This window comes from Lontra canadensis, unplaced genomic scaffold, assembly GCF_010015895.1.
Source record: "Lontra canadensis isolate GAN:19392208 unplaced genomic scaffold, GSC_riverotter_1.0 scaffold114, whole genome shotgun sequence".
Classification (NCBI taxonomy): domain Eukaryota; kingdom Metazoa; phylum Chordata; class Mammalia; order Carnivora; family Mustelidae; genus Lontra; species Lontra canadensis.
The window spans coordinates 5,759,770-5,785,047 of NW_022631108.1; the positions used below are offsets into that span (position 1 = coordinate 5,759,770).

Below are 25,278 nucleotides of genomic sequence, written 5' to 3' on the forward strand. Positions count from 1 at the left end.
CTCAGTGCTCATTATATCAAGTGCCCTCCTTAATGCCCATCACCCAATTACCCTGTGCTCCCACCCACCTCCCCTACAGCAACCTTCAGTTTGTTTCCTATAGTTGGGAGTCTCTTGTGTTTTACCTAACTCTCTCTTTTTATTTTATTTTATTTTATTCCCCCTTCCCTTTCCCTATGTTCAGCTGTTTTGTTTCCTAAATTCCACATATGAGTGAAATCGTATGGTATTTGTCTTTCTCTGGCTGACTTATTTCACTTAGCATAATTTCCTCTAGTTCCATCTACAACACTGTAAATGACAAGACTTCATTTTTTGATGGCAGAGCAATATTCCACTGTATATATATACACATATATATATGTACCACCTGTTTTTTATCCATTCATCTGCTGATGGATATCTGGGTTCTTTCCATATTTTGGTTATTGTGGACATTGCTGTTATAAATATTGGGGATGCATGTGTCCCTTCTAATCAGTATGTTTGTATCCTTTGGATAAATACATAGTGGTGCAAAAGCTGCATAGTAGGGTAGTTTTATTTATTTTTAAATTTTTGAAGAACATCCATACTATTTCCCAAAGTGGCTGCACCAGTTCATATTCCCACCAATAGTGTAATTTCTCTGCACCCTTGCCAACATCTGTTGTTTCCTGTATTGTTAATTTTAGCCATTCTGAGACATGTGAGGTGGTATCTCATTGTAGTTTCGATTTGTATTCCCCTGATGCCAAGTGATGGTGAGCATTTTTTCTTCTACTTGCCATTTGTATGTCTTCTTTGGAGAGAAATATCTCTTCATGTCTTCTGCCCATTTCCTGACTAGGTTTTCCTGACTTTGGGGTGTGGAGTTTGATAAGTTCTTTATGGATTTTGGATACTAGCTCTTTATCTGATAAGTCATTTGCAAATATCTTCTCTCGTTCTGTACATTGCCTTTGTTGTATTTGTTCTTTTTCTAATTTCTTCACATGTAGAATTTATATCAGATTTTCTTTCTTTTCTTTTCTTATCTTTCTTTTTCTTTCTTTCATTCTTTCTTTCTTTATTTATTTTTTAGATGGGGAGGAGGAAGTAACAGGAGAAGGAGAGAGAGAATCTTAATCAGGCTCCATGCCCAGTGTGGACCCCAACGTGGGGCTCGATATTACAACCCTGAGATCATTACCTGAGACAAAATCAAGAGTCATCCCTTACCAATTGAGCTACTGAGGGATTAATCCCTCTTTTATTTTCTTTATTATTTTTATTTTTTGACCCAGGCATTGATTACTATGAACTTTTCCCTTAGACTTGTTTTTCTGCATCGCCTAAGATTAGGCAAGTTGCATTTACATTTTAATTTGTCAAGTAACATTTTAATTTCTTTATTGATTTCTTCTTTGACACATTGATTTTCTAGTAGCATGTTTTCAAATCTCCACATAATATAAAATTTCCACTTGTCTTCTTATAAACTGTTTATAATATTATAATGGTCAGAAAGATGGTTGATATGATTTCAATCTTCTTAATTTTTAAGACTTTTTATGACTTAACATATGATTTATCCTAGAGTATTTTTCATGTGCAAATGAAAATTATATATATTTTGTTGCTTTTGTTTACAGTGCATTGTATATATCTGTTATGTTAATTTGGTATAATGTTTTGTTTAAAACTGATGTTTCTTTATAGAATTTCTTTCTTATCAATTTTTTCTTTATATATATATTTACTGATAAAAGTAATACAAATTTTTCATAACCCTTAAAATAATACAAATATGTGAAAAATTAATAGTACCCTATGCTCACTACTGTACTTCTAACTTCTTTATACATCATCCTCTTGAGGTAACCAGTGTTACCAAACTTGTGCTCATTTTTTTACACAATCTCCTTGTACATACAAGTTCATATAAGCATATAGACAATTTGTTTTGACCAAATTAAAATAATAAATATGCAGTATTTTATAACTTACTCCTATTCTTGACAATATCCTAGTTATCCCTATAAGTCACTTGATATATATCTAATGCTATGGCTTTTAGTTCCAACCTGTGTATGAAAGCACACACAAAATTTTACACTCCAAGATGCCATACATTCTGGATTTGCTTACATCAATTTTTAATATATTTTTTTGTCTTCCCACTCCGAATTTCTACCCTCATTCATTTCTACTTCTTTTCTTTTCTCCAGATAACATTTAGCAACATCCTAAAATGTATCATTCCTTAACTTTCACTAGCATTCACTTTATCATATCAAACCTTGAAATACACACACACATACAAACATGGTGGGGAGGAAGTGGTGCAAAGAGCAGAAGAGTGATGTTTTGTTAGTTTCATTTTAAAAAGATAATACATACTTCTCTGGAAACAAGTTAGCAATAGACGTTAAAGCTCTTCCTCTGCCATTCTAATGGATGCATAATACATCAGATACTTTAATTTTCTTTTCCTTGATTACTAGTGAATTTGAACATATTTGGAATGTACTTTGTCCACTTTAGTTTGATCATTTGAGGAGCATGCCTTTGTAGTCTCTACTTTTCTTGTGTAATTAATATTTTGCCAGTTTATAACATTCTTTATTATAGATGTTAAATTATATTGTTATAGATATTATAGATACTAATCTTCACTTTTCTTCTCTGTTATATTTTCCCCAACTCTCATATAGCTATTGTTTTTTGTTGTTTGTTTTTTGCAATGCAATATATGGCCAAATATATTTATAATTCCTTATATTTGTTCTTGGATTCCTACATTGGTGAAGATTATCTTCTCCATAAGAAAGTTTCAACAGGGGTTAAAAAAAAAAAAACTAAAAATAGTCCTGTAGTAAATAAAGTTTCATCAAGTCCCAAAATCTAAGCTATGTGATAATCAAGGTTCAAGGGTCCTAAAATGTGTTAGCTAAAATTTCCTAATCTCCCTCAGAATAACTAAATAAGTTGAAAATAGAAAGCGTCATTAATGTTGTATAATGTAATTGTTATTTCCTACAGTTTTGGAGTCAGAAAGCTTTGATCTTAATTCTTACTCTATCCTTTAGTTGCAGAAAACCTCTGCAGAACTTTCTTAATCCCTTGAATATCATTTTCCTCAAGTGTAAAAAGTGACATTAATAAGATGTTTCTTATAAGAAAAGGAAGCATGTAAATGGCTTAGTAATATATCTAGGTTTGTATTGTACGTATTCATAGAACCTTACTCATATGACGATTTTTCCAATAACGATATGTATGCATTTTTTCTTATTACCATATAATGTATTATTTGTTTCATGGGCATAGGTTTGTGAATTATCAGTCTTACACATTTCACAGCATTATCATTACACATACCCTCTCCCAGTCCATTATCCAGCCACCCTAACCTTCCAACCCTTCTCCCCTCCAGCAACCCTTAGTTTGTTTCCTGAGATTAAGAGTCTCTTATGGTTTGTTTCCCTCCCTGGTCCTATCTTGTTCCATTTTTCCCTCTCTTCCCCCACAACCCTGTGTCCTGCCTCCCAAATTCCTCATATCACTGAGATCGTATGATAAACGTCTTTCTCTGATTGACTTATTTTGCTTAGCATAATACCCTCTATTTCCATCCACGTCATTGGAAATGGCAAAATTTCGTCGTTTTTTTTTTTTTTTGATGGCTGCATAGTATCCAATTGAATATATATACACCACTACTTCTTTATCCATTCCACTGTTGATGGATAACTAAACTCTTTCCATAGTTTGGTTATTGTGGACATTGCTACTATAAGCATTTGGAAGCATATACCACTATAAATCACTGCATTTGTATCTTTAGGGTAAATAACCAGTAGTGCAATTGATGGGTCATAGGGTAGCTCTATTTCCAAACTTTGAGGAAACTCTAAACTGTTTTCTACACTGGCTGCACTAGCCTGTATTTCCACCAGCATTGTAAGAGGGTTCCCCTTTCTCTGCATCCTCACCAACACTTGTCATCTCCTGACTGGTTAATTTCAGCCATTCTGACTGGTCTGAGGTGGTATCTCACTGTGCTTTTTGATTTGTATTTCCCTGATGCTGAGTGATGTTGAGCACTGTCTGTTGGATATTTGAAAGTCTTCTTTGCAGAAATGTCTGTTCGTGTCCTCTGCCCATTTCTTGATTGGGTTACTTATTCTTTGGGTATTGAGTTTGATAAGTTCTTTATAGATGTCGGATTCTAACTCTTTATTTGATAACGTCGTTTGCATACAACTCCCATTCTGTCAGCTGTCTTTTGGTTTTGTTGACTGTTTCCCTTACTGTGCAAAAGATTTTAATCTTGATGAAGTCCTAATCGCTCATTTTTGCCCTTCCTTCCCTTGCCTTTGGCGATGTTTCTAGGAAGAAGTCGCTGTGGCTGAGGTCAAAGAGGTTGCTGCCTGTGCTCTCCTCCAGGATTTTGATGGATTCCTGTACCACATGGAGGTCTCTCATCCATTTTGAGTCTATTTTTGTGTGTGGTGTAAGGAAATGGTCCGGTTTTATGCTTCTGCATGTGGCTGTCCAATTTTCCCAACACCATTTGCTGAAGAGATTGTCTTTTTCCCATTGGACATGCTTTCCTGCTTTGTGAAAGATTAGTTGACTATAGAATTGAGGGTCCATTTCTGGGATCTCTATCCTGTTCCATTGATCTATGTGTCTGTTTTTGTGCCAGTACCATTCGGTCTTGATGATTACCGCTTTGTAATAGAGCTTAATGTATGGAATTGTGATGTCTCCAACCTTGTGGTTTTTTTTTTTTTTGTTTGTTTGTTTTTTCCAACATTCCTCTGGCTATTCAGGGTCTTTTCTGGTTCCATATAAATTTTAGGATTTTTTATTCCATTTCTTTGAAAAAAAAAAGATGGTTATTTTGATATGGATTGCATTAAATGTGTAGATTGCTCTAGGTAACATAAATATTTACACAATATTTGTTCTTCCAGTTCATGAGCATGGAACTTTTTTTCCATTTCTTTGTGTCTTCCTCAATTTCTTTCATGAGTACTCTATAGTTTTCTGAGTACTGGTTCTTTGCCTCTTGGTTAGAGTTATTCCTAGGTATCTTATGGTTTTGGGTGCAATTGTAAATGGGATCGACTCCTTAATTTCTCTTTCTTCTGTCTTGTTGTTGGTGTACAGAAATGCAAGTGATTTCTGTGTATTCATTTTGTATCCTGACACTTTACTGAATTCCTGTATGAGTTCTAACAGTTTTGGAGTAGAGTCTTCGGGGTTTTCCACATAAAGTATCATACCATCTGCAAAGAGTGAGAGTTTGACTTCTTTGCCGATTCGGATGCTTTTTATTTCTTTTTGCTGTCTGATTGCTGAGGCTAGGACTTCTCGTACTATGTTGAATAGCAGTGGTGATAGCGGACAGCTCTGACATGGTCCTGACCTTAGGGAAAAAGCTCTCAGTTTTTCCCCATTGAGAATGATATTTGCTGTGGGTTTTTCATAGATGGCTTTGATGATATTGTGGTATGAACCCTCTATGCCTACACTCTGAAGAGTTTTGATCAAGAAAGGATGCCATACTTTGTCAACTGCTTTTTCAGCATCTATTGAGAGTACCATATGGTACTTTATTGTATCACATTGATTGATTTGCAGATGTTAAACCAACCTTGCAGCCAAGAAATAAATCCCACATGGTTGTGGTGAATAATCCTTTTAATGTACTGTTGGATCCTATTGGCTAGTATTTTGGTGAGAATTTTTGCATCCATGTTCATCAAGGATTTTGGCCTGTAATTCTCCTTCTTGATGGGGTCTTTGTCTGGTTTTGGGATCAAGGTAATGCTGGCCTCGTAAAATGAGTTTGGAAGTTTTCCTTCCATTTCTATATTTTGGAACAGTTTCAGGAGAATAAGTCTAAAGTCTTCTTTAACTATTCGGTAGAATATCCCTGGGGAGCCATCGGGCCCTGGGCTCCTGTTTATTGGGAGTTTTTGATGACTGCTTCAATCTCCTCCCCGGTTATGGGTCTGTTCAGGTTTTCTATTTCTTCCTGGTTCAGTTTTGGTAGTTTGTATGTCTCTAAGAATGTATCCATTTCTTCCAGATTGTCAAATTTGCTGGTGTATAGTGGCTCATAATATGTTCTTAGAATTTTTTGTATTTCTTTGGTGCTGGTTGTGATCTCTCCTCTTTCATTCATGATTTTATTAATTTGGGTCCTTTCTCTTTTTCTTTTTGGTAAGTCTGGCCAGGGGGTTATCAATCTTATTAATTCTTTCAAAGAACCAGCTCCTAGTTTTGTTGATCTCTTCTGCTGTTCTTTTGGTTTCTATTTCATTGATTTCTACTCTGATCTGTATTGTTTCTCTTCTCCTGCTGGGTTTAGGCTTGATTTGCTGTTCTTTCTCCAGCTCCTTTAGGTGTAGGGTTAGGTTGCGTATTTCAGACCTTTCTTGTTTCTTGAGAAAGGCTTGTATTGCTATATACTTTCCTCTCCGGACCGCCTTTGCTGCATCCCAATGATTTTGAACAGTTGTGTTTTCATTTTCATTTGTTTCCATGATTTTTTTTTTTTCAATTCTTCTTTAATTTCCTGATTGACCCATTCGTTCTTTAGTAGGATGCTCCTTAGCCTCCATTTTTTGGTTCTTTCCAAATATCCTCTTGTGGTTGAGTTCTATTTCAAAACATTGTGGTCTGAAAATATGCAGGGAATGACCCCAGTCTTTTGGTACTGGTTGAGACCTGATTTGTGACCCAGGATGTGATCTATTTTGGAGAATTTTCCATCTGCACTAGAGAAGAATGTGCATTCTGTTGCTTTGGGATGGAATGTTCTGAATATGTTTGTGATGTCCATCTGGGCCAGTATGTCATTTAAAGCCTTTATTTCCTTGTTGATCTTTTGCTTATATGTTCTGTCCATTTCAGTGAGGGGGGGTGTTAATGTTCCCTACTATTACTGTATTATGAATGTGTTTCCTTGATTTTTGTTATTAATTGGTTTATATAATTGGCTGCTCCCATGTTAATGGCATAGATATTTAAAATTCTTAGATTTTGTTGGACAGACCCTTTATGATATAGTGTTCTTCTTCATCTCTTATTATAGTCTTGGCTTAAAATCTAATTTTATGATATAAAGATTCTGATATAAGGATTGCCATCCCAGCTTTCTCTTGATTTCCATTAGCATGGTAAATTATTTTCCACCCCCTCACTTTAAATCTGGATGTGTCTTTGGGTTTAAAACTAGTTTCTTGCAGACCACATATCGATGGGTTTTGTTGTTGTTGTTTTTTTAATCCATTCTGATACCCCATGTTTTTTTTTTGTAATTTTATTTTATTTTTTTCAGTGTTCCAAGATTCATTGTTTATTCACCACACCCAGTTCTCCATGAAATATGTGCCCTCCTTAATACCCACTACCAGGTTCAGCCAATCCCCCACTCCATCCCCTCCAAAACCCTTATTTTGTTTCTCAGAATCCACAGTCTCACAAGGATCGTCTTTCCCTCCAATTTCCCCCGACTCACTTCTCTCCAACTCCCAGTGGCCACAGTCGCCAAGCTGTGCAAAGAGCCAAGATGTTCTTCAACAGATGAATGAATAAAGAAGATATGGTCCATATATACAATGGAATATTATGCCCCCATCAGAAAGGGGGAATACCCAACTTTTGTATCAACATGGATGAGACTGGAGGAGATTATGCTGATTGAAATAAGTTGAGCAGAGAGAGTCAATTATCATATGGTTTCACCGTCTGTCTTTTGTTTGAGGCATTTAGCCCATTTGCATTCAGGGTAACTATTGAAAGAGATGAATTTAGTGCCATTGTATTGTCTGTAAGGTGGCAGTTACTGTATATTGTCTCTGTTCCTTTCTGGTCTACCACCTTTAGGCTCTCCCTTTGTTTCGAGGACCCCTTTCAATTTCATATGGCTGGTTTGGTGTTTCCAAATTCTTTTATTTTTTGTTTGTTCTGGAAGCTTTTTATCTCTCCTTCTCTTTTCAATGACAGCCTATCTGGGGATAGTATTCCTGACTGTATATTCCTGACTGTATATTTTTCTTGTTTAATGCTCTGAATATATCATGCCAGGTTTTCTGGCCTGCTAGGTCTCTGTGGATAGGTCTGCTACCAATCTAATATTTCTACTGTTATAGGTTACAGAGTTTTTGTCCTGAGCTGCTTCAGGATTTTCTCATTCTTTCTGAGACTTGTACATTTTACTATTAGAGGTTGGCTGTTAACCTATTTTTATTTATTTTGATGGGGGTTCTTTGTGCCTTCTGGATTTTGATGTTTGTTCTCTTTGCCAAATTAGTGGAATTCTCTGCTATAATTTGCTCCAATATATCTTCTGCCTCTGTCTCTCTTTCTTCTACTTCTGCAACCTAATCATTCTAATATTCTTTCATCCTATGGTATCACTCATCTCTTGAAATGTTCCCTCATGTTACAGTAGTTGTTATCTCTCTTTTTCTCAGCTTCTTTATTCTCCATCATTTGATCTTCTATATCACTAATTCTCTCTTCTGCTTCATTTATCCTATAAGTTAGAGCCTCTGTTTTTTATTGCACCTCACTAATAGCTTTTTTTCTTTTTCAACTTGGTTAGATTTTTTATCTTTTATTTCTCCAGAAAGGGATTTTATTTTTCCAGAATAGGATTCTCTAGTACCTTCTTATGCTTTTTTCAAGCCCAGCTAGCATCTTTATAATCATCATTCTGAACTCTAGTTGTGACATCTTACTAGTGTCCATATTGATCAGGTCTCTAGCCATCAGTACTGCCTCTTGTTCTTTTTTTTGAGGGGAGATTTTCTACCTTGTCATTTTAGCCAGAGAAGAATAGATGAATGAGAGAACAAAATGCAAAAAGGGTAACAATTACCCCCAGAAAAATATACACTAACCAAACCAGTAGAGACCTGAAACGGGGAAGAAGAAAGGAAAAAAAAAAATATATATATATATATAAACACACACACACACACACACACACACACACACACACACACTGGTGAATAGAACAGACCCACACCCTTGATTTTGGGTATATTTTGGCCTGTTAGAAGAAACTGCTTCCCAAAACTTTAAAGAAAGGAATATACATATATGTGTGTATATATATATATGTGTATATACATATATATATATATATATATATACACATACACACACACAATGAAGGGATGGAATATGACTGTAAAGATGAAAATTTAAAAATATTCTAAAAAAAGAATTGGTAAGATAAGAAGTTGGTTGATAATAGAAAAAAAAAAAGCAGAAAATGTGATCAGGCTGGAAACTAGAACAAAGCCATGTGCTAGATTTAGGATATATTTTGATCTGTTAGAAGAAACTCTATCCCAAAATTTTAAATAAAGAATTTATATGTATACAAAAAATAAGGTTAAATACAATTTTAAAGTATTGATAAAATAGCTAAAGTAGGTTATAATAAGAAAGAGGAAAAATAAAAAAAAATAGAAAAAGGAAAAATAACAAATTTTTTAAAAAACTAACTTTAAAAGACTAAAGAATCATGGGGGAAAAGCTATGAATTTTATATGCTGTATTACCCTAGCACTGTTGTTTTGCATTTCTCATTGATAGGTGAACTTGACATTGGCTGGATGTTCTTGTTGATCTTCTGGGAATTTGACATTCTCAAATGTCATTGCCCAACGCAGAAATGCACTCCCCGTGACAGGGGTTAGGCTATGTAGTCTGCTTGGGTTGCTCTCAGTAGCTTTTGTTCCTTGAAAGATTTCCATACAGCTTTGGAGGATGAGGATGAAGATGGCTCCCTCCAATCTCCAGGACTAGAGGAGCCAAGAGCTCAGGGGTCCTCCTCTTCAGTGAGCCCTCAGAGAAAAGCCATCAATCATGCCTGTCTCCCTGACCTTGGGCCACACTCTGAGCTCACCCAGCCTGTGACTGAGCATTTCTGTCTCTGGAACACAGCCCTGTTTGGTGTCTCCAAACCCAGCAGATTCTTGCACGGTGCTTCTGCATTACTCCTCCCAGTGGAGGAAGGGATGTGTCCCTGGATCTGCCACTTGTGGTGTGCCTGCTCAAAGAGTAGTGGCCCAAGTTTTTCTTGGGTCATGGTTTATGGCAATCCCAATCTTAGAGGCCCCTCCTCAACTCTGTCTTTGCAGCTGGCTTCCCCATTCTGATACCTGGGAGCTCTACAACATTCTGGAACCCCCTGTCTTTCTGTGACCCCATATGTCCTGAGAGCACACTGACCCAAAGAGAATTCCACTCCAACCCCCCATGTCCCCCCCCCCCCCGTTTAGCCACTGGAGTGACATCCCTCAGTGGAGCAGACTTCTAAAAGTCCTGATTTTGTGCTCCACTGCTCTCTCACTTATCGGTAGCCGGCCCTTCCCCCATGGTCTATCTTCCCATATATCACCTTGGATTCACTTCTCCTGACGTCCTACTTACCAGAACATAGTTGATTTTCTGTTCCTGGAATTACTATTCTTTGATCTCCTGTTGAGTTTGTAGGTATTCAGAATAGTTTGATAACGATCTATCTGAGTTCCTGGGATCCGATGAAATTTAGGGCTCCTATTCCTCTGCCATCTTGCTCCTCTCCAGATTTTTTATTTCTTTTGGGCAACAGGAACACAAGGTAAACCAATTCAGTACAAAATATGTTAAGTATCACCCTGTTATCAATAGAAAGAGTCAATTGATAGGTTATTTTATTTTCCAGCAGATATTTTCATTTACACCAGAGCACCCAGAAGTTACATGCTATTATACACAATACTACACATTTGATTAAATTGCTTATATTGTTAATTACTACACTTAATTAGGAGTCAAATGAAGTCAAATCAAATAACCAGGAAAAAAAGAAGGAAGCTACAAAATTATTCATTTTTTCTATTCAATGAAAGATGCTGTTTATAAAACTGGAATCCACCTCAGAGTATTTACTCTATACAAAATTAGTTAATTCACAAAATGAAGTTAAATACACAGGAACTATAGAACTGTGGGGACTCTTTAGAATTTTTCCTCCTAAAACACATGTTTCCATGATACAGTAAAACAAGTAAATGCTTTTCCTATTCTGGGCCTGTTTCTTCATCTCCAAAATGAGGAATTGAGCTAAATGAGCTATAAATGTAATTGGAGTGAATAGCATAGAGGAAAGTGTTTTGTGTTTTCTAATGGAGCCTAAGAGAAGTAGGCCATATGTCTGCCCATAGTTGGGATGGAAGAGGAGTAGAATACCCCTAAAGAGGTAGCACAGGTGACTCAACTACTAGAATACAAGACATAATAATGGCAACAAATGAAAATCATTATCTTGTGAAATCTTTCTTAGGAAATAATAATGTAAATCTTAAGTACACTATGATTTTTAGAGTGTAAAAAACAATTTGAGTGGGTGCCTGGGTGGCTCAGCTGGTTAAAGCAACTGACTTTGGCTCAGGTCACGATCCCAGAATCCTGGGATCAAGTCCCACATGCGGCTCCCAGCTCCACGGGGGGTCCGCTTCTCCCTCTGACCTTCTCCCCTAAATAAATAAAATCTTAAAAAAAAAAAAACAATTTGAGTTGTAGTTAAAATATATACCTTTGGGTGACCTGGGTGGCACAGTTGGTTAAGTATCTGACTCTTGATTTTGGCTCAGGTTATGATTTAGGGTCATGAGATCAAGCCCTGTGTCTGCCTCTATGTTTAGGGTGCAGTCTGTCTGAGATTCTCTCTCCCTCTCCCTCTGCACATGCTATCTCTCCCTCTAAAATAAATATACAAATCTTAAAAATATATGAGTATACTTACGATGTAAGAAGTCATTTTTCTTCTGTCACTATCATTACTGGTTTAATCTATTTTCAAAAGCCACAATTTCTGTAATTTAAAGCACTATCACCATATTTGAAGATAAGATTCAAGTACCAGTGAAATTGTCTGACAAACATAGGCACATATTAATGTGATTCTGCATTTAGTTTGGTGGCTACCTCCATATCTTTAAATAATATATTTATATGGTTACTTCACAATTTTACACATTTCCTAATGGCATTCTTCCGTAATGGGTGAATATTTTTTTTTGTATGCACCATCACCTCTCTTCCTCTTTTCTTACTATAGTTCTATCTTTGTTTTTAGTTCCTTTATTAATGATCTTTGTAACTTTAAACACTTTATTTGCAGTTTTTCTGCTCTAATTGCAATTAACTGCTCTAATTACTCTTCAGTTCTCTTTTCCTATCTTTTTTCTCTAGTTCTTTTATTTTGTATTTTTCATTGAACTATGATTGAAATACAATATATATTAGTTTCAAATTTACCTCATAGTTATTTTGTCATTGTATACATTAGAAAATGTATAATTTTATACATTACGATATGATCACCACTATAAGTCTTCTGTCCATCTATTACCATACAAAATTATTACAATGTTATTGACTATATTCCGTATGCTGCAAATTACATCCCCATGACTTAATCATTTTAAAACTGAATGTTGGTAGGTCACTTTTACCTATGTCATCCACCCCTCAACCCCCTCCCTTCTGGCAACTATCAGTTTGTTCTCTACCTATGAGCCTACTTCTATCTTGTTTTATTGACTGGTTTTATTTTTTTAGATTCCATGTATAAGTAGTTAATCTTATGTCAATAAGCAGCAGGTACTTTTGGGAGACCATATTCCCAAATTCACCATTGCTACTTTACCACCTCCCTGATTCCTGGAATTCTAGGAAAAAATAAAAGACAACATATTGTTATATAAAGTTCAATAAACATTCTGTCAAGAATAAAAAAAAATATGATAATTTCCATAGATATAGAAAAAACATGTGACAAAAGTACCAGCTACTTTACCTCTGATTCTACAAAGGTTGCCAGACAGATCACCCCACCACTGGAGATGACCCATCCCATGACCAAAGCAAAAGCATTGACATGAATTGCCAAGACTCTTCCCTGGTCACATCTTCCCATTAGGTAGCATCAACATGGCCACAAAGATAGGAGCTCCCAGAGCTCCCAGTGACAAAGGACTCTCATCATACCCTCCATGAGCACTGAGTACACTTGCACTTCTTTTGGGGGGCCCCAGCCCACATTTGATGATTCCTACCATCAGGTCTTCTCAGTATGAGAAACACATCTTTTTAAAGAGGCTGGTTACCTTTTGTACCACCAGAGGCTCATTTAGCTCAATACTATGGAAATAAGCTGATAAGTGACAGGACTCAGCTACAGCCTGGGTATCAGCTGCTGAGCCTAAGCAGCAGGAGAAAATACAGTCATGAATAGGGATCAGATTGTCAGTCACTTGATTGGCAATGTAGGACCTAGTAGCTGTTCTGGAGTGGGCTCCCAGAACCACACCCCCATAAAGTTGTTTGGCTATGACAGTGGTCCCTGTGGTCCCTGTTGAGACTTCCTGGCTTTCCCAGTGTGGGAAATATGCTGGTGTGGCCTGCTCCTCCAGTACCTACTAAAGTGGTTGCCATCTTCCTCCTCTGGTACTACCACTGATCATATACTTTTTAATACTTTGTTGTTTTTTTTAATGTGGGTATATCATGTTGATTGATTTGCATATGATGAATGATCATTGCATCTCTGGAATGAATCTCACGTGATCATGTATTATTCTTTTAATGTTAATTCTATTTGCTAGTATGTTGTTGAAGATTTTTACATCTATATTCATCAAAGATACTGGCCATATATATATATTTTTTGTAGTTTCTCTGGATTTGGTATCAGGGTAATATCTGCCTCTTAAAATAAGTTTGACATTGTTCATTTCTATCCCATTTTTTGGGTTTCTTTTTTGTTTGATTTGTTTTGTTTTAAGATTTTTTTTTAATTTATTTATTTGAGAGAGAGAGAGAGAGTACATCCTCTTTCTCTAAGAGGATGAGAAGGGGAAGGGTCAGAGGGAGAAGCAGACTCCCCACTGAGCAGAGAGCCCAATGTGGAGCTCAATTCTGGGACTCCAGGATCATAACCTGAGACAAAGACAGTCGCTTAACCAACTGAACCACCCAGGCATCCATCTATTCCATTTTTTTTAAATAATATGAGAATGATAAGTATTAACTCTTCTTCAAAAGATTGATAGAATTAACCATAGAATTAATCATGACCTGTACTCCTGTTTCTTGGGATTTTTTTTTTAAATTACTGATTCAGTTTCATTACTAATAATTGGTCTATTCAGATTTTCTATTTTCTTATGATTCAGTCTCAGGAGATTCCATATTTCTAGAAATTTCATTATTTCTTCTAAGCTAATTTCTTGGCATATAATGATTCAAATTATTTTCTTATTTTCTTTTTGTAATTCTGTGCTAGCTGTTGTAATTTCTCCTCTTTATACTGATTTTTTTTTTTTTAATTTGGGGCCTCTCACTTTTTTCTTAATGAGTCTAGCTAAAATTGTGTCAGTTTTGTTCTCTTTTATTTCCAAAAAAAAAAAAAAAAAAAGCTCCGAATTCCATTGAGCTTTTGTATGTATTTTTAGTCTCTGTTTTATTTATTTTTTCTCTGGTATTTATTATTTTCTTCCTTCTATTAACTTTGGTGTTTGTTTTTTCTGTTTTTTTTCCTAGTTCCTTCAAATGTAAGTTAAATTTTTTATTTGAGATTTTTCTTGTTTTTTTGGGTTAAGCTTGTTTTGTTATGAACTTTTCTCTTTAAACTGCTATACCCCCAAAGATTTTGAAATTTTGTATTGTTTTATGTGACTCAGGTTATTTTCTTTATTTTCCCTTTAAGTTTTTCATTGACCCATTGTTTTTTTTTTTTAATTACAAGTTGTTTAGTCTCCATGTATTTGTGTTTTTTTGTCCAGTTTTCTTCTTGTAGTTAATTTTTAGTTTTAAACCATTGTTGTTGGTAAAGATGCTTGATTTGATTCCAATTTTCTTAAATTTATTGATATTTGCTTTTTTTAAAATTTTTTTATTGAGTTATGTTAGTCACCATACCATACATCATTAGTTTTTGATGTAGTGTTCCAACATTGTTTATACATAACACCCAGTGCTCCATGCAATATGTGTGGTCCTTAATACCCAACACCAGACTCACCCATCCACTCACAACCCTCCCCGCTATAACCCTCATTTTCTCAGAGCCCTTGTGACCTAAAATATGATTGATACCAGAGAATATTTCATGTGCACTTGAAAATAATGTGTATCCTGCTCGTTTGTGTGAAATATTCTGTATATAATAAGCCTATCTATTCTAATGTATTGTTCAAGGCTATTTTATTTTTTAATTGAATTTTTATCTGGATGATCTATCCATTGATGAAAGTGGAATATTAAATTCCTTTACTATTATTATATTGCTATATATTTCTTTATTTCTCTTAATATTTTCTTATTTAGATGCTCTTATGTTGGGTACAAAGATGTTTACAAATGTTATATCTTCATTTTGGATTGACCCCTTTGTCATTATGTAATGCTTTTCTTTGTCTTTTGTTAATTTAGGTTTTAACTTATTTTGGTCTGACATAAGTATTATTACCCCAGTTTCTTTGCATTTATATTTTCATGGTGTATCATTTTATCCAATCCTTCATTTTAGTTTTTTATTTAGGTTTGAGGTGAGTGCTTTATAGGCAGCATATAGAATATTTTTTATACATTTTTATATTTTTATCCATCCAGCACACCCTATGTCTTTCGATTAGAGAATTTAGTCTATTTATATCTAAGGTATTATTAGTCGGTAATACTGCCATTTTGTTCATTTTTTTCTAGCTGTTTTTGTAATTCCTTTCTCTGTTCCTTTCTTCTCCTTTTTCTCTCTTGTGGTTTGATTTTTTTTTCTTTAGTATTATGTTAAAATTCCTTTCTCATTGTCTTTTGTGTATTTAGTATAATGATTTTTGTTGTTGTTTCTGCTTTCTGTTACTGTGGGATTCACATAAAATATCTTAAGTATACTACAGTCTCTTTTAAAAATTGATATAAATTTGGGGGCTCCTGGGTGGCTCAGGGGGTTAAGCCTCTGCCTTCAGCTCAGATCATGATCTCAGGGTCCTGGGATCAAGCCCTGCATTGGGCTCTCTGCTCAGTGGGGAGCCTGCTTCCCCCTCCTCTCTCTACCTGCTTCTCTGCCTACTTGTTTTCCCTGTCTGTCAAATAAAATCTTTTTAAAAATAAAAATAAATAAACTGATATAAATTCTGTACACATTCTAAAGCCTTGTATTATTACTCATCCCACCCAAAAATATTTTTGAAGATACATTTTACATCATTTTATGCATCCCTTAGCTAATTATTGTATTTTTAATTTATTTTACTACTTTTGCCTTTTACCCATCATGTTTACTTTATAAATGGTTAATCCACTACTTATTTTTTTTATTTATGCTTTCTGGTAAGATTTTTATTTTTTTATGTTTTCTTAGTATTTGTTAGGTCTGTTATTTTTAGCTCAGAGAAGTTTCTTTAGCATTTATTTTAAGGCTAATTTAATAGTGATAAACTCCCTTAGTGTTTGCTTATCTGGAAAAGAATATGTAAACCCTTTAATTTTTAATAGTAACCCTCCTACATAGGTAATTCTTGGTTTGTGGTTTCCTCTATCAGCACTTTGAATATGTCACACTACTCCTTTTTGGCCTATAACGTCTCTGCTGAAAATTCTGATAATCTTATGGGGTTTCCCTTGTAGATAATAAGTTGCTTTCCTCTTGTTATTTTAAAAATTCTCTCTCTGTCATTAACTTTTATCATTTTAAATACATGCTTGTGCTTCTCTTTGGTTTCATCTTATTGGGGCTCCCTGGACCTGTATGTGTATTTTCTTGGCCTTGATTATAGACGTTTCTAGCCATTATTTCTTGTTATATTTCTATGGCTCTTTCTCTTCTCCTAGTCTGTTTGATGTTGTCTCAGAGGTCCCTTACGGTATCATCACTTCTTTTATTTATTTTTCCTTCTGTACTCTATGTGTTTTCCATTGCTTTGTCTTCTAGTTCAATAATTCATACTTCTATTTATCCATTGTGCTGTTAAAATTCTCTAGTGCATTTTTCAGTACAGTTATCATTTGTTTGGTACTTTTTAAAAAAATATTTTCTATTACATTGTTGAAATTCTCACTATGTTCATCCAGTCTTCTCCCAAAATCAGTGAGCATCTTCATGATCATTACTTTGAATGCTCTATCATTTAGAATGTTTATTTCCATTTCATTAGAATTTTATTTTGGGTATTTCCCTTATTCTTTATTTCAGAAAATATTCCTCTGTCTCATCATTTTGGTTCTCTGTGTTTATTTTGTATTAGGCAAAATGTCTACCTCCCTCAGCATTGAAGAAGTCTTGTGTAGAAGCTATTCTTTATAGTCCAGAAGTATAATCTCCTTTGGTCACCAGAGCCAGGTACTCTCTGCAAGCACCTCTTCTGGGATTCATATACCCATGGAGGTTACAGTAGCTACACAGAGATGATGGAGCTTTAAGCCTTTGCTAGACCATTTTGTAGTTCAGCCCCTGCCCAGGAAGAGAATAATTTGAGCCACTTGCTCATCTCATCATAGCTTGGTCTCTGTGTTGGTTAAGTAGGGCTTGAGCACTCATTTGGTCAAGTTGTGGCTTGTTTGTTGCACAGAGAATGTGGGTCTAAGGGCATTTGCCCAAACTGATTGTAGCTCAGTCTGTGCACAGGTTGGTTAGGGCTCAAGGCAATTACTAGCCCAGTTGTGGCCCTTCCACTTCATTAGGATGGCAGGATGTGAGGGCTTTTTTAGCTTAATTTTGTTTTGGTTGTTGTGTAAGTAGTGCTGGGCTTGGAGTACTTGCTTAGCCTGGTAGTGCTTTGGTCTCTGCATGGATTGGGCAGGGCTTGGGCACTCACCTGGCGCTATTATGGCTTGGGATCCCTGCATGGTTGGTGGGACATGGGGCACTTAGTCATCCTGGTTACAGTGCAGGATGGGCAGCACAAGCCCTCTGGTGTTAGCAGTCTAGAGGAAGAACATCAAAGATGGCTCCCATTGCCTATCTCCCCAGCAAGTTAAAGTAAGATTGCAAAAAATTACATCCTGCAGTGCTTCTGCCCCATGATAAAGTCCCAACAGGTTTCTGCCTCTTTGGGAGCTGCCTAAAATTAGTAAATGGGTCTTTGTCACTTATGGCCTAAATACTTTTCAATCTGTTTCTTTGGTGGTATTAGGACAAGTGGGTTTGCACACAAGTCCTTTAAGAATGGGATCTTTGTTTCCTGTAATTCTCCTGGTTTTAATTTCTACTGATTTTCAAAACCAGAAATTTTGGGATATCATCTCTCTGGTGCCAGCTCCCAAAGTTAGGATCACTGATGATGAGGTATAATCTCTTCACTCCTCGAAGGAGTGTTCCATATTTTGGGATTCCTCCTGATTATTACCATCTGTGAGGTAGAGTCCTGGGAAGAACCATGTGTCTGCTCCCTTACCCTTCTTGATGTGTCTCTTTTGTCTTGTTTTGGAGGCACTGTTTACCTAGTTATCAAGTGCTTTTCAGGGGGAAATTGTTCCATATGTAACTGTACATATTTTGTGTTCATGGGACAAGATGAATTTAGGGTCCACCTATGTTGTCATCTTGAACATTCCTTTAGTTTTTTTTCCCCCCTGAAGTATTCTTTCAATGGTCCCCTATTATGACACTTTACCAAATACTATAGTTTTTTTTTCCATGCTTAACCCCTTTTGATATCTTGCATTCATTGGAAATGTATCTCCTCCCCTTTAATTTCCCTCAATTTCAACTACTATGATTTTCTTTTTTCTTTTCCTTTATGACTTCTATTTATCTATATGCATTTCTGGCACTTCTTCTCATGTCCAACTCAAATTGTTTATGGTTCAGTTCTTGGCTCAGTTATCCCACTCTTCTCTACATATTGTCCTTGAGAGAATCCATCTATTATTATGGCTTCAATTTTCACACAGCTATAGTTATTTCCAAATCAATATCTTTAGTGTATTTTCCTATCCATACTCTTGCCTGCTATCTTCTATATTCAACCAATATATAAGTTGCAGAGAACAGGGAAAAAATGAATTTGAGACATAACTTCACTGTTATGTAGCTTTTTTTTAAAATTTGGATTAAGACAACTGGAAATAAGAAAAATCATACTTAATCTACTCAGTAAAACAAATTGTATTTAAGTCCAAATTATAGTGTGTGAAAAGGTTTATAAATTCTAAGTCACTATATAAATGTAAGAATACTACTGTTACTACTGTTTTTACATCTTAAATTCTGTTGCTCTCATTTTCTTAAGTAATTGTTTGTCCCCCCCATAGTTATTTTCTTCAAAACTGAACTTTTCCTATAAACACTGTAGCACTTAATATTTATGGGTTGAGTTGATATTAATATTGTCTTTAACCAGACTGAAAGCACCTCAAGGGCAAGGATGAAATCCTTTCTATTTATCATAATGCCCAGAACATTGTCATATATGACAAGAAATAAATATTAAGCAATAAATATTTTTGAGTGATTAACTTTAAGATATTGTCAGAACAAGTCATGATTTTTTTTTATTTTATAGGTTGAAATCTTATGTTTAGAATAAGTTGTGGTATTCAATGGAGTTATCCATGTTTATTTTTTGTTTCCTATGTCAATAAGTATTTATTGAGAAAGTGTTCTGTTTTAAACACTGTGTTAAATGATGGAGATATACAGACACATGGCAATATCTGCCATAGAACTTAAACTGTTCCCTCAGAAAATGATGATACCTATAGATTGTCTTGAAACTAGTTTTCCCTGAAAATAGGAACACTCAAAATATCACATAAGTATTCCACTTTTACATTCATTTTAAATTAATTTTATTCCTGAGAACTAGAATGGTCGGTCTTCAGAAAAGTATTTTATAAATTTTAATATTATTTAAGATGAAAATCATGACCCAAAAAAAGAATACACACAAATGGAATATTACTCAGCCATAAAATAGAATGAAATCCAATCACATGGATGGAGCTAGAATATATTATGCTAAGTGAAATAAGACAGTCAGTGAAAGACAAATACCATATGATTTCACACATTTAGATTTTAAGAAACAAAACAAAGGAGCAAAGGAGGAAAAATTGTCAGATAGGCAAACCAAGAGTCAGACTCATAACTGTAGAGAACAAACTGACAGTTACCAGAGGAGAGGTGAGTGGGAGAATGTGTTAAATAAGTGATGGGGATTAAGAGGTGAACTTGTTGTGATGAATACCAGGTGTTGTATGGAAGTGTTGAGTCACTACATTGTATACCTGAAACTAATATTATACTGTATGCTAACTGTCATTTAAATAAAAACTTTAAAAAAAGGATAGAGAATTTTCTTCTCTTGATAATAGCTCTCAATCAAAAACTTACAGAAAATGTCATACTTTCCCATTAGGTCAAGACACATTAAGATCAAGAATAAGGTTAGGATACACCAAAGACTTCTTTGACTCTTCTTTTTTGTTCCCAACCTTTGTTGGATCTGGTTCACTCAAAAAAAAAAAAAATCTAAAATATGACCACCTCTCATCAACTGCTACCAACTTGGTCCCAGTCACTGTTTTATCTCTTCTGTAGAAATACTACATCACATCATGTCATTCCTGTTATGTCACTTTCAATGAAGCACCTTTTGGGAGTGACTGAAATGTTCTGAAACTTGATTGTGGCTATATATATTCAGCAAGTTATCCATTTAAATGGATGCAGTTTATTGAAAATCAATATAATTAGTAAAGATTATGTTAATGACTGACAGTGTTAAATTAAACCTAAGAGAAACAAACTAACTTGCAAAAAAAAAAAAAAAACCCTCTAAAATTTCACCATGTCACTCAGAATAAGTGTCAAATTCTCTCAATTGCCAACAAAGTCCTAGATAATTTGACCTGATGCTCTTTCTGATCTCATCTTATTTTCCTCAGCATCAATCTGACCTAGCCTCTTTGGCCATTTTGTAGTCCCTAGAACATTCCAGGAATATTATTTAGGTACTTGCCCTGATATACCCTTCTACCTATAATAGTATTTACTTAGATTTACCCATGGGTAATTCTCTCCTTCAAATATTTGCTCAAATGTTAATTTCTCAAGGAAGCTAATATAACCACTGTATTTAAAATTGCAGCAAACCGCCCCCCCACTCCAATCCTTACCTCATCTTTTTTTCTGTAGATTTTACTACCTTCAATTATATAATTTATTGTGTTTATTGTGTATATCCTCTGATAAAATGTAATCTCTGTGAGGGCAAAACTCTTTCTTCTGTTTACTAATATATCCCAAATTCCAAAAAGAGTGGGTGGCACTCAATATTTATTGAATAAGTAATTAGTATGACATTTTTTTAGAAAACTAGCAAGAACTGAATTAAAGGGGCGCCTGGGTGGCTCAGTGGGTTAAACCCTCTGCCTTTGGCTCAGGTCATGATCCCAGGGTCCTGGGATCGAGCCCCGCATTGGGCTCTCTGCTTGGTCAGGAGCCTGCTTCCCTTCCTCTCTCTCTGCCTCTCTGCCTACTTGTGATCTCTGTCTGTCAAATAAATAAATAAAATTTAAAAAAAAAGAACTGAATTAAAAAAAAAATGCTGGGCAGTTTTAAAAATCCAGATGACACTGGATAGTGTAATTTTTAGTGTGCCCAGTTCATTCATTCATTCACGAAGAGTGAAAAAACTGTCTGCCACAAAGCTACCCATCAAGGTGATATTCGACCTGGATCATGAAAGATAAGAAATATTTTGAAAGACAAAGACAGTGGGGAAGTTTCTATCCAAGAACACCCAACTAGTTAATAGGAGAGCCACTCTATGAAATTGCATCATTACATATAAAAATAACAGTATGGTATTGAAAGATGATATTATTGAAGCAAAACACAGAATTTCCAGGCCCAATCCAAAGTGAATGGTGAGAGGGACACAGGGTTGGCAACTGATATAATAACCATAATGAAAGTCTAAAGAGCATAAAAGCAGCAGAAGGTTTGATGCTTCTACATAAGCTTTTTTTTTTAATTCTAAACTATAAATTGAATGGGGAAAAGGCCTTTGATTTTTAATGTAGTTTCAAAGATTTTTTTTTTTTTGCCTATTGTATAACTGTTGATATGTTGTTGCTTTGCTGTGCTTCAAACATGAAACTACTCTCCTTATCTTCCCTTGCTCAGCATTAGTTTTGATTTCTTCTTGTTGACATTTGGATGTCAAGAACAAACTCAAATTCCAAGATCTCCATTCCTTAGACAATGTTTCATTTTCTGGAAAGTCCCAGAACTCAAAACTCTTTCCTGTATAGAAAAAAATCTATCACTTATTATTCCCTGAATTTTTAAAATAATTTCCTATTATGGTATTACAAGCTTAATTTTGATTACTGTCTTAGTTCAAGTTGCTGTGACAAATAGCATAGACTGGGTGGTTTAGACATCACATATTTCTCACAATTTGGTAGGCTGGAAGTCCACAATTAGGGTTCAAGCATGGCTGAGTTCTGGTAAAGAACCTCTTCTTGGCTTTTAGACACTGCTTTCTTGATGTATTCTTGCATGACATAGAAAGAGCACTGGTCTCTTCATTCCCTTATAAGGGCAACAATCCCATCATGTGGGCTCCACTCTTATGACCTCATCTCAACCTAGTTGCCCCCTAAAAGTCTCTATCTCCAAGTACCATCACATTGGGGATTAGGGCATCAAAATATGAATATTAGGGGAACATAAATATTCAGTCCACAGCAGTTACCCTTAAAGTATTAACTACCATTTAACTGAAGCATTTAAAAAACTTAAAAGCCAAGGTACTCATGGGTGGCTCAGTCAGTTAAGGGTCAGACGCTTGGTTTCAACTCAAAGACCTGAGATCAAGCCTTGTAGCATAGTCCAGAGTCTGCTTGTACCTCTCCCTCTGCTTCTCCCACCTCTCTCTCATAAAGAAATAAAGAAATAAAATCTAAAAAATTCTTAGCACCAAAATATAAATGAATGAATTTCAAATGTTTGGATTTGGGGTAACGTGAAATGCTTTAGAAAGGGGGCATTTCTAGTGCTTCGCCTAAATCACGATATATAAATGAAAGTTATCCCACCTATATTTAAGGTTTGATATAGTTAACACTTCATCCTAATTATTTGGGAAGCATCATGATGTAGAAAAAAATACTGAACTGTGAATCAAGAGTGTTAGTGATATGACATATTTCTGAGAGTAAAATATATTTATAACAAATGGCCAAGAAATAGAAATATAATTTATACAGGAGAAAATAAGTATAAGAAATAAAATTATTAAAAAAATATTGACCATGGTTGGGGCGCCTGGGTGGCTCAGTGGGTTAAGCCTCTGCCTTTGGCTCAGGTCATGATCTCAGGGTCCTGGGATCAAACCCCACATCAGGCTCTCTGCTCAGCAGGGACCCTGCTTCCTCCTCTCTCTCTGCCTGTCTCTCTGCCTACTTGTGATCTCTCTCTGTCAAATAAATAAATAAAATCTTTTTAAAAAATTGACCATGGTTAGTAATCAAAGCAACCTTATGAGATTATTTCTCATCTAATAACTAAATAGAAGTATAATGATATATACCTAAAATATATAAATACAACAAATTTTATATGTATTATATATGTAAAATATCTTACAAATATATCTTACATAGGTCTGTTGAGGCTTTAATGTTGGTGGCACATTTATTCACTGCTGACTGAAAAAGAGGGACAGTGTAAATTGCTTCAACCTTCTTCTGGAATTATATGGAACTATGAAGGAAGAGTTCTAAATGAGGCAATACTATTTTACTCAGTAATCCCAATACTTGAAATTAATTGTAATAAAAATATTAGCAGAAGGAAAAACAAAATCTGGGAATAAAGACTGATTGCAATATTATCTATAACAAAAAACCTTTGGAATTAAACTAAATGTATAAAATTAGGCAAATGGTTTAGTAAAATATAATACATATGATAGTATGCATTCACTGAAATGATAATTATAAAACCTTGATAATTAAAGGGAAATGTTCATACCATACTGTTAAGAGACTGAAGGAGAAAAAAATACTATGGGATCACAACTAAACAAAAATCTGGGTGTTTGTGTACAAAGATGGACAGTAATATGCAAATATGAATATCCTTACATTAGTGTGGTAGAATTTAGAATGGCAATCAGCTATTTTAAATATACTCTGTGTTTTTATATTATCAATTTTAAATGTTCTAGTCCTTTAAAATAGTTGAGAGGAGAAGTGAGTTGAGGGAAATTGGAGAGGGAGATGAAACATGAGAGACTGTGGACACTGAGAAACAAACTAAGGGTTTTGGAGGGGAGGGGGGTGGGGGTTTGGGTGAACCTGGTGGTGGATATTAAGGAGGGTATTAAGTGGGTATTGCATGGAGCACTGGGTGTGGTGCATAAGGAATGAATTCTGGAACACTGGAAAGAAATTTTTAAAAATAAATAAATAAATATTTTAGAAAAAAGAAAATTAAAAAAAAATAAAAATAGGTAAAATAGTTGTGAGATCTTTGACACATAATGTACATTGATAGAACTTGGTTCTTTTAAAAAATGCTAGTTGCAGGATGAGTATTCAGTACTTCTCATTTTTAAAGAACATTAGAATCACCCAAGGAAGTTGTTGAATATGCAAATTGCTGACTCCATCCCAGGCATTGACTTGGTAAGTCTGGGGTGGGGTCCAATGATCTGAATTTTTAATAAGAAATAAAAATGTTATCGAAGTTCCCTTTCACTCGTGACATTATGTGGTTTGGTGTGGTATCTCAAAAATCAGGAACTCTCTATAATTAAGATACATAAATTTCCCTTTTTCTTTCTTCCTTTCTTTCTTTCTTTTTCTTTTCTTTTTTTTTTACTTTTTTTTTTTTTTACTTTATTTCCCAGCCTGAAGCAAAGTGGATTCATAAGCTGCTTTAAAAAACAACTGAGCACTTGGTTTCACAGAATGGCCTTACCACAGTAAATACTGGCTACTCTCAAGTGAGCATTTCTACTTCTGTGGAACTGTAATAATAAAAGCAAGTCTTTCATGAGTCCCAGGAGCTGATTTTTTTCGTGTAATTTATAGAGGCGATTTTAGAGATGTATGCTTTATTTATTAAGTGTTTGAACTACTCAAGCCAAATTGCTGTAGTGTTTTACTCCATGTTCTGAAAATTAATTTGGAAACCATTTCTGTGTTTATGTTAATACTTAACAATCTTCCTTTGGATACCTTGTCATGTTTTGTTTTATCTATCTTTTACTTAGCATT

At 35.0% G+C, this 25,278-nt stretch overlaps 1 protein-coding gene and 1 pseudogene across 2 annotated transcripts in view; one reads left to right on the forward strand and one right to left on the reverse strand.

Moving 5' to 3' along the window:
• CYLC1 (cylicin 1) overlaps positions 1–25,059 on the forward strand; it is a 105,121-nt gene extending 80,062 nt beyond the window's left edge. For both annotated transcript variants that reach the window (XM_032840608.1, XM_032840609.1), the window contains exon 6: positions 24,909–25,059. In XM_032840608.1, coding sequence (XP_032696499.1) covers positions 24,909–24,941 — 33 coding nt within the window. In that variant the 3' untranslated portion in view covers positions 24,942–25,059. The remainder of the gene's footprint in view (positions 1–24,908) is intronic.
• LOC116856922 lies at positions 12,871–15,103 on the reverse strand (annotated as a pseudogene).
• Positions 25,060–25,278: the final 219 nt, after the last annotated feature.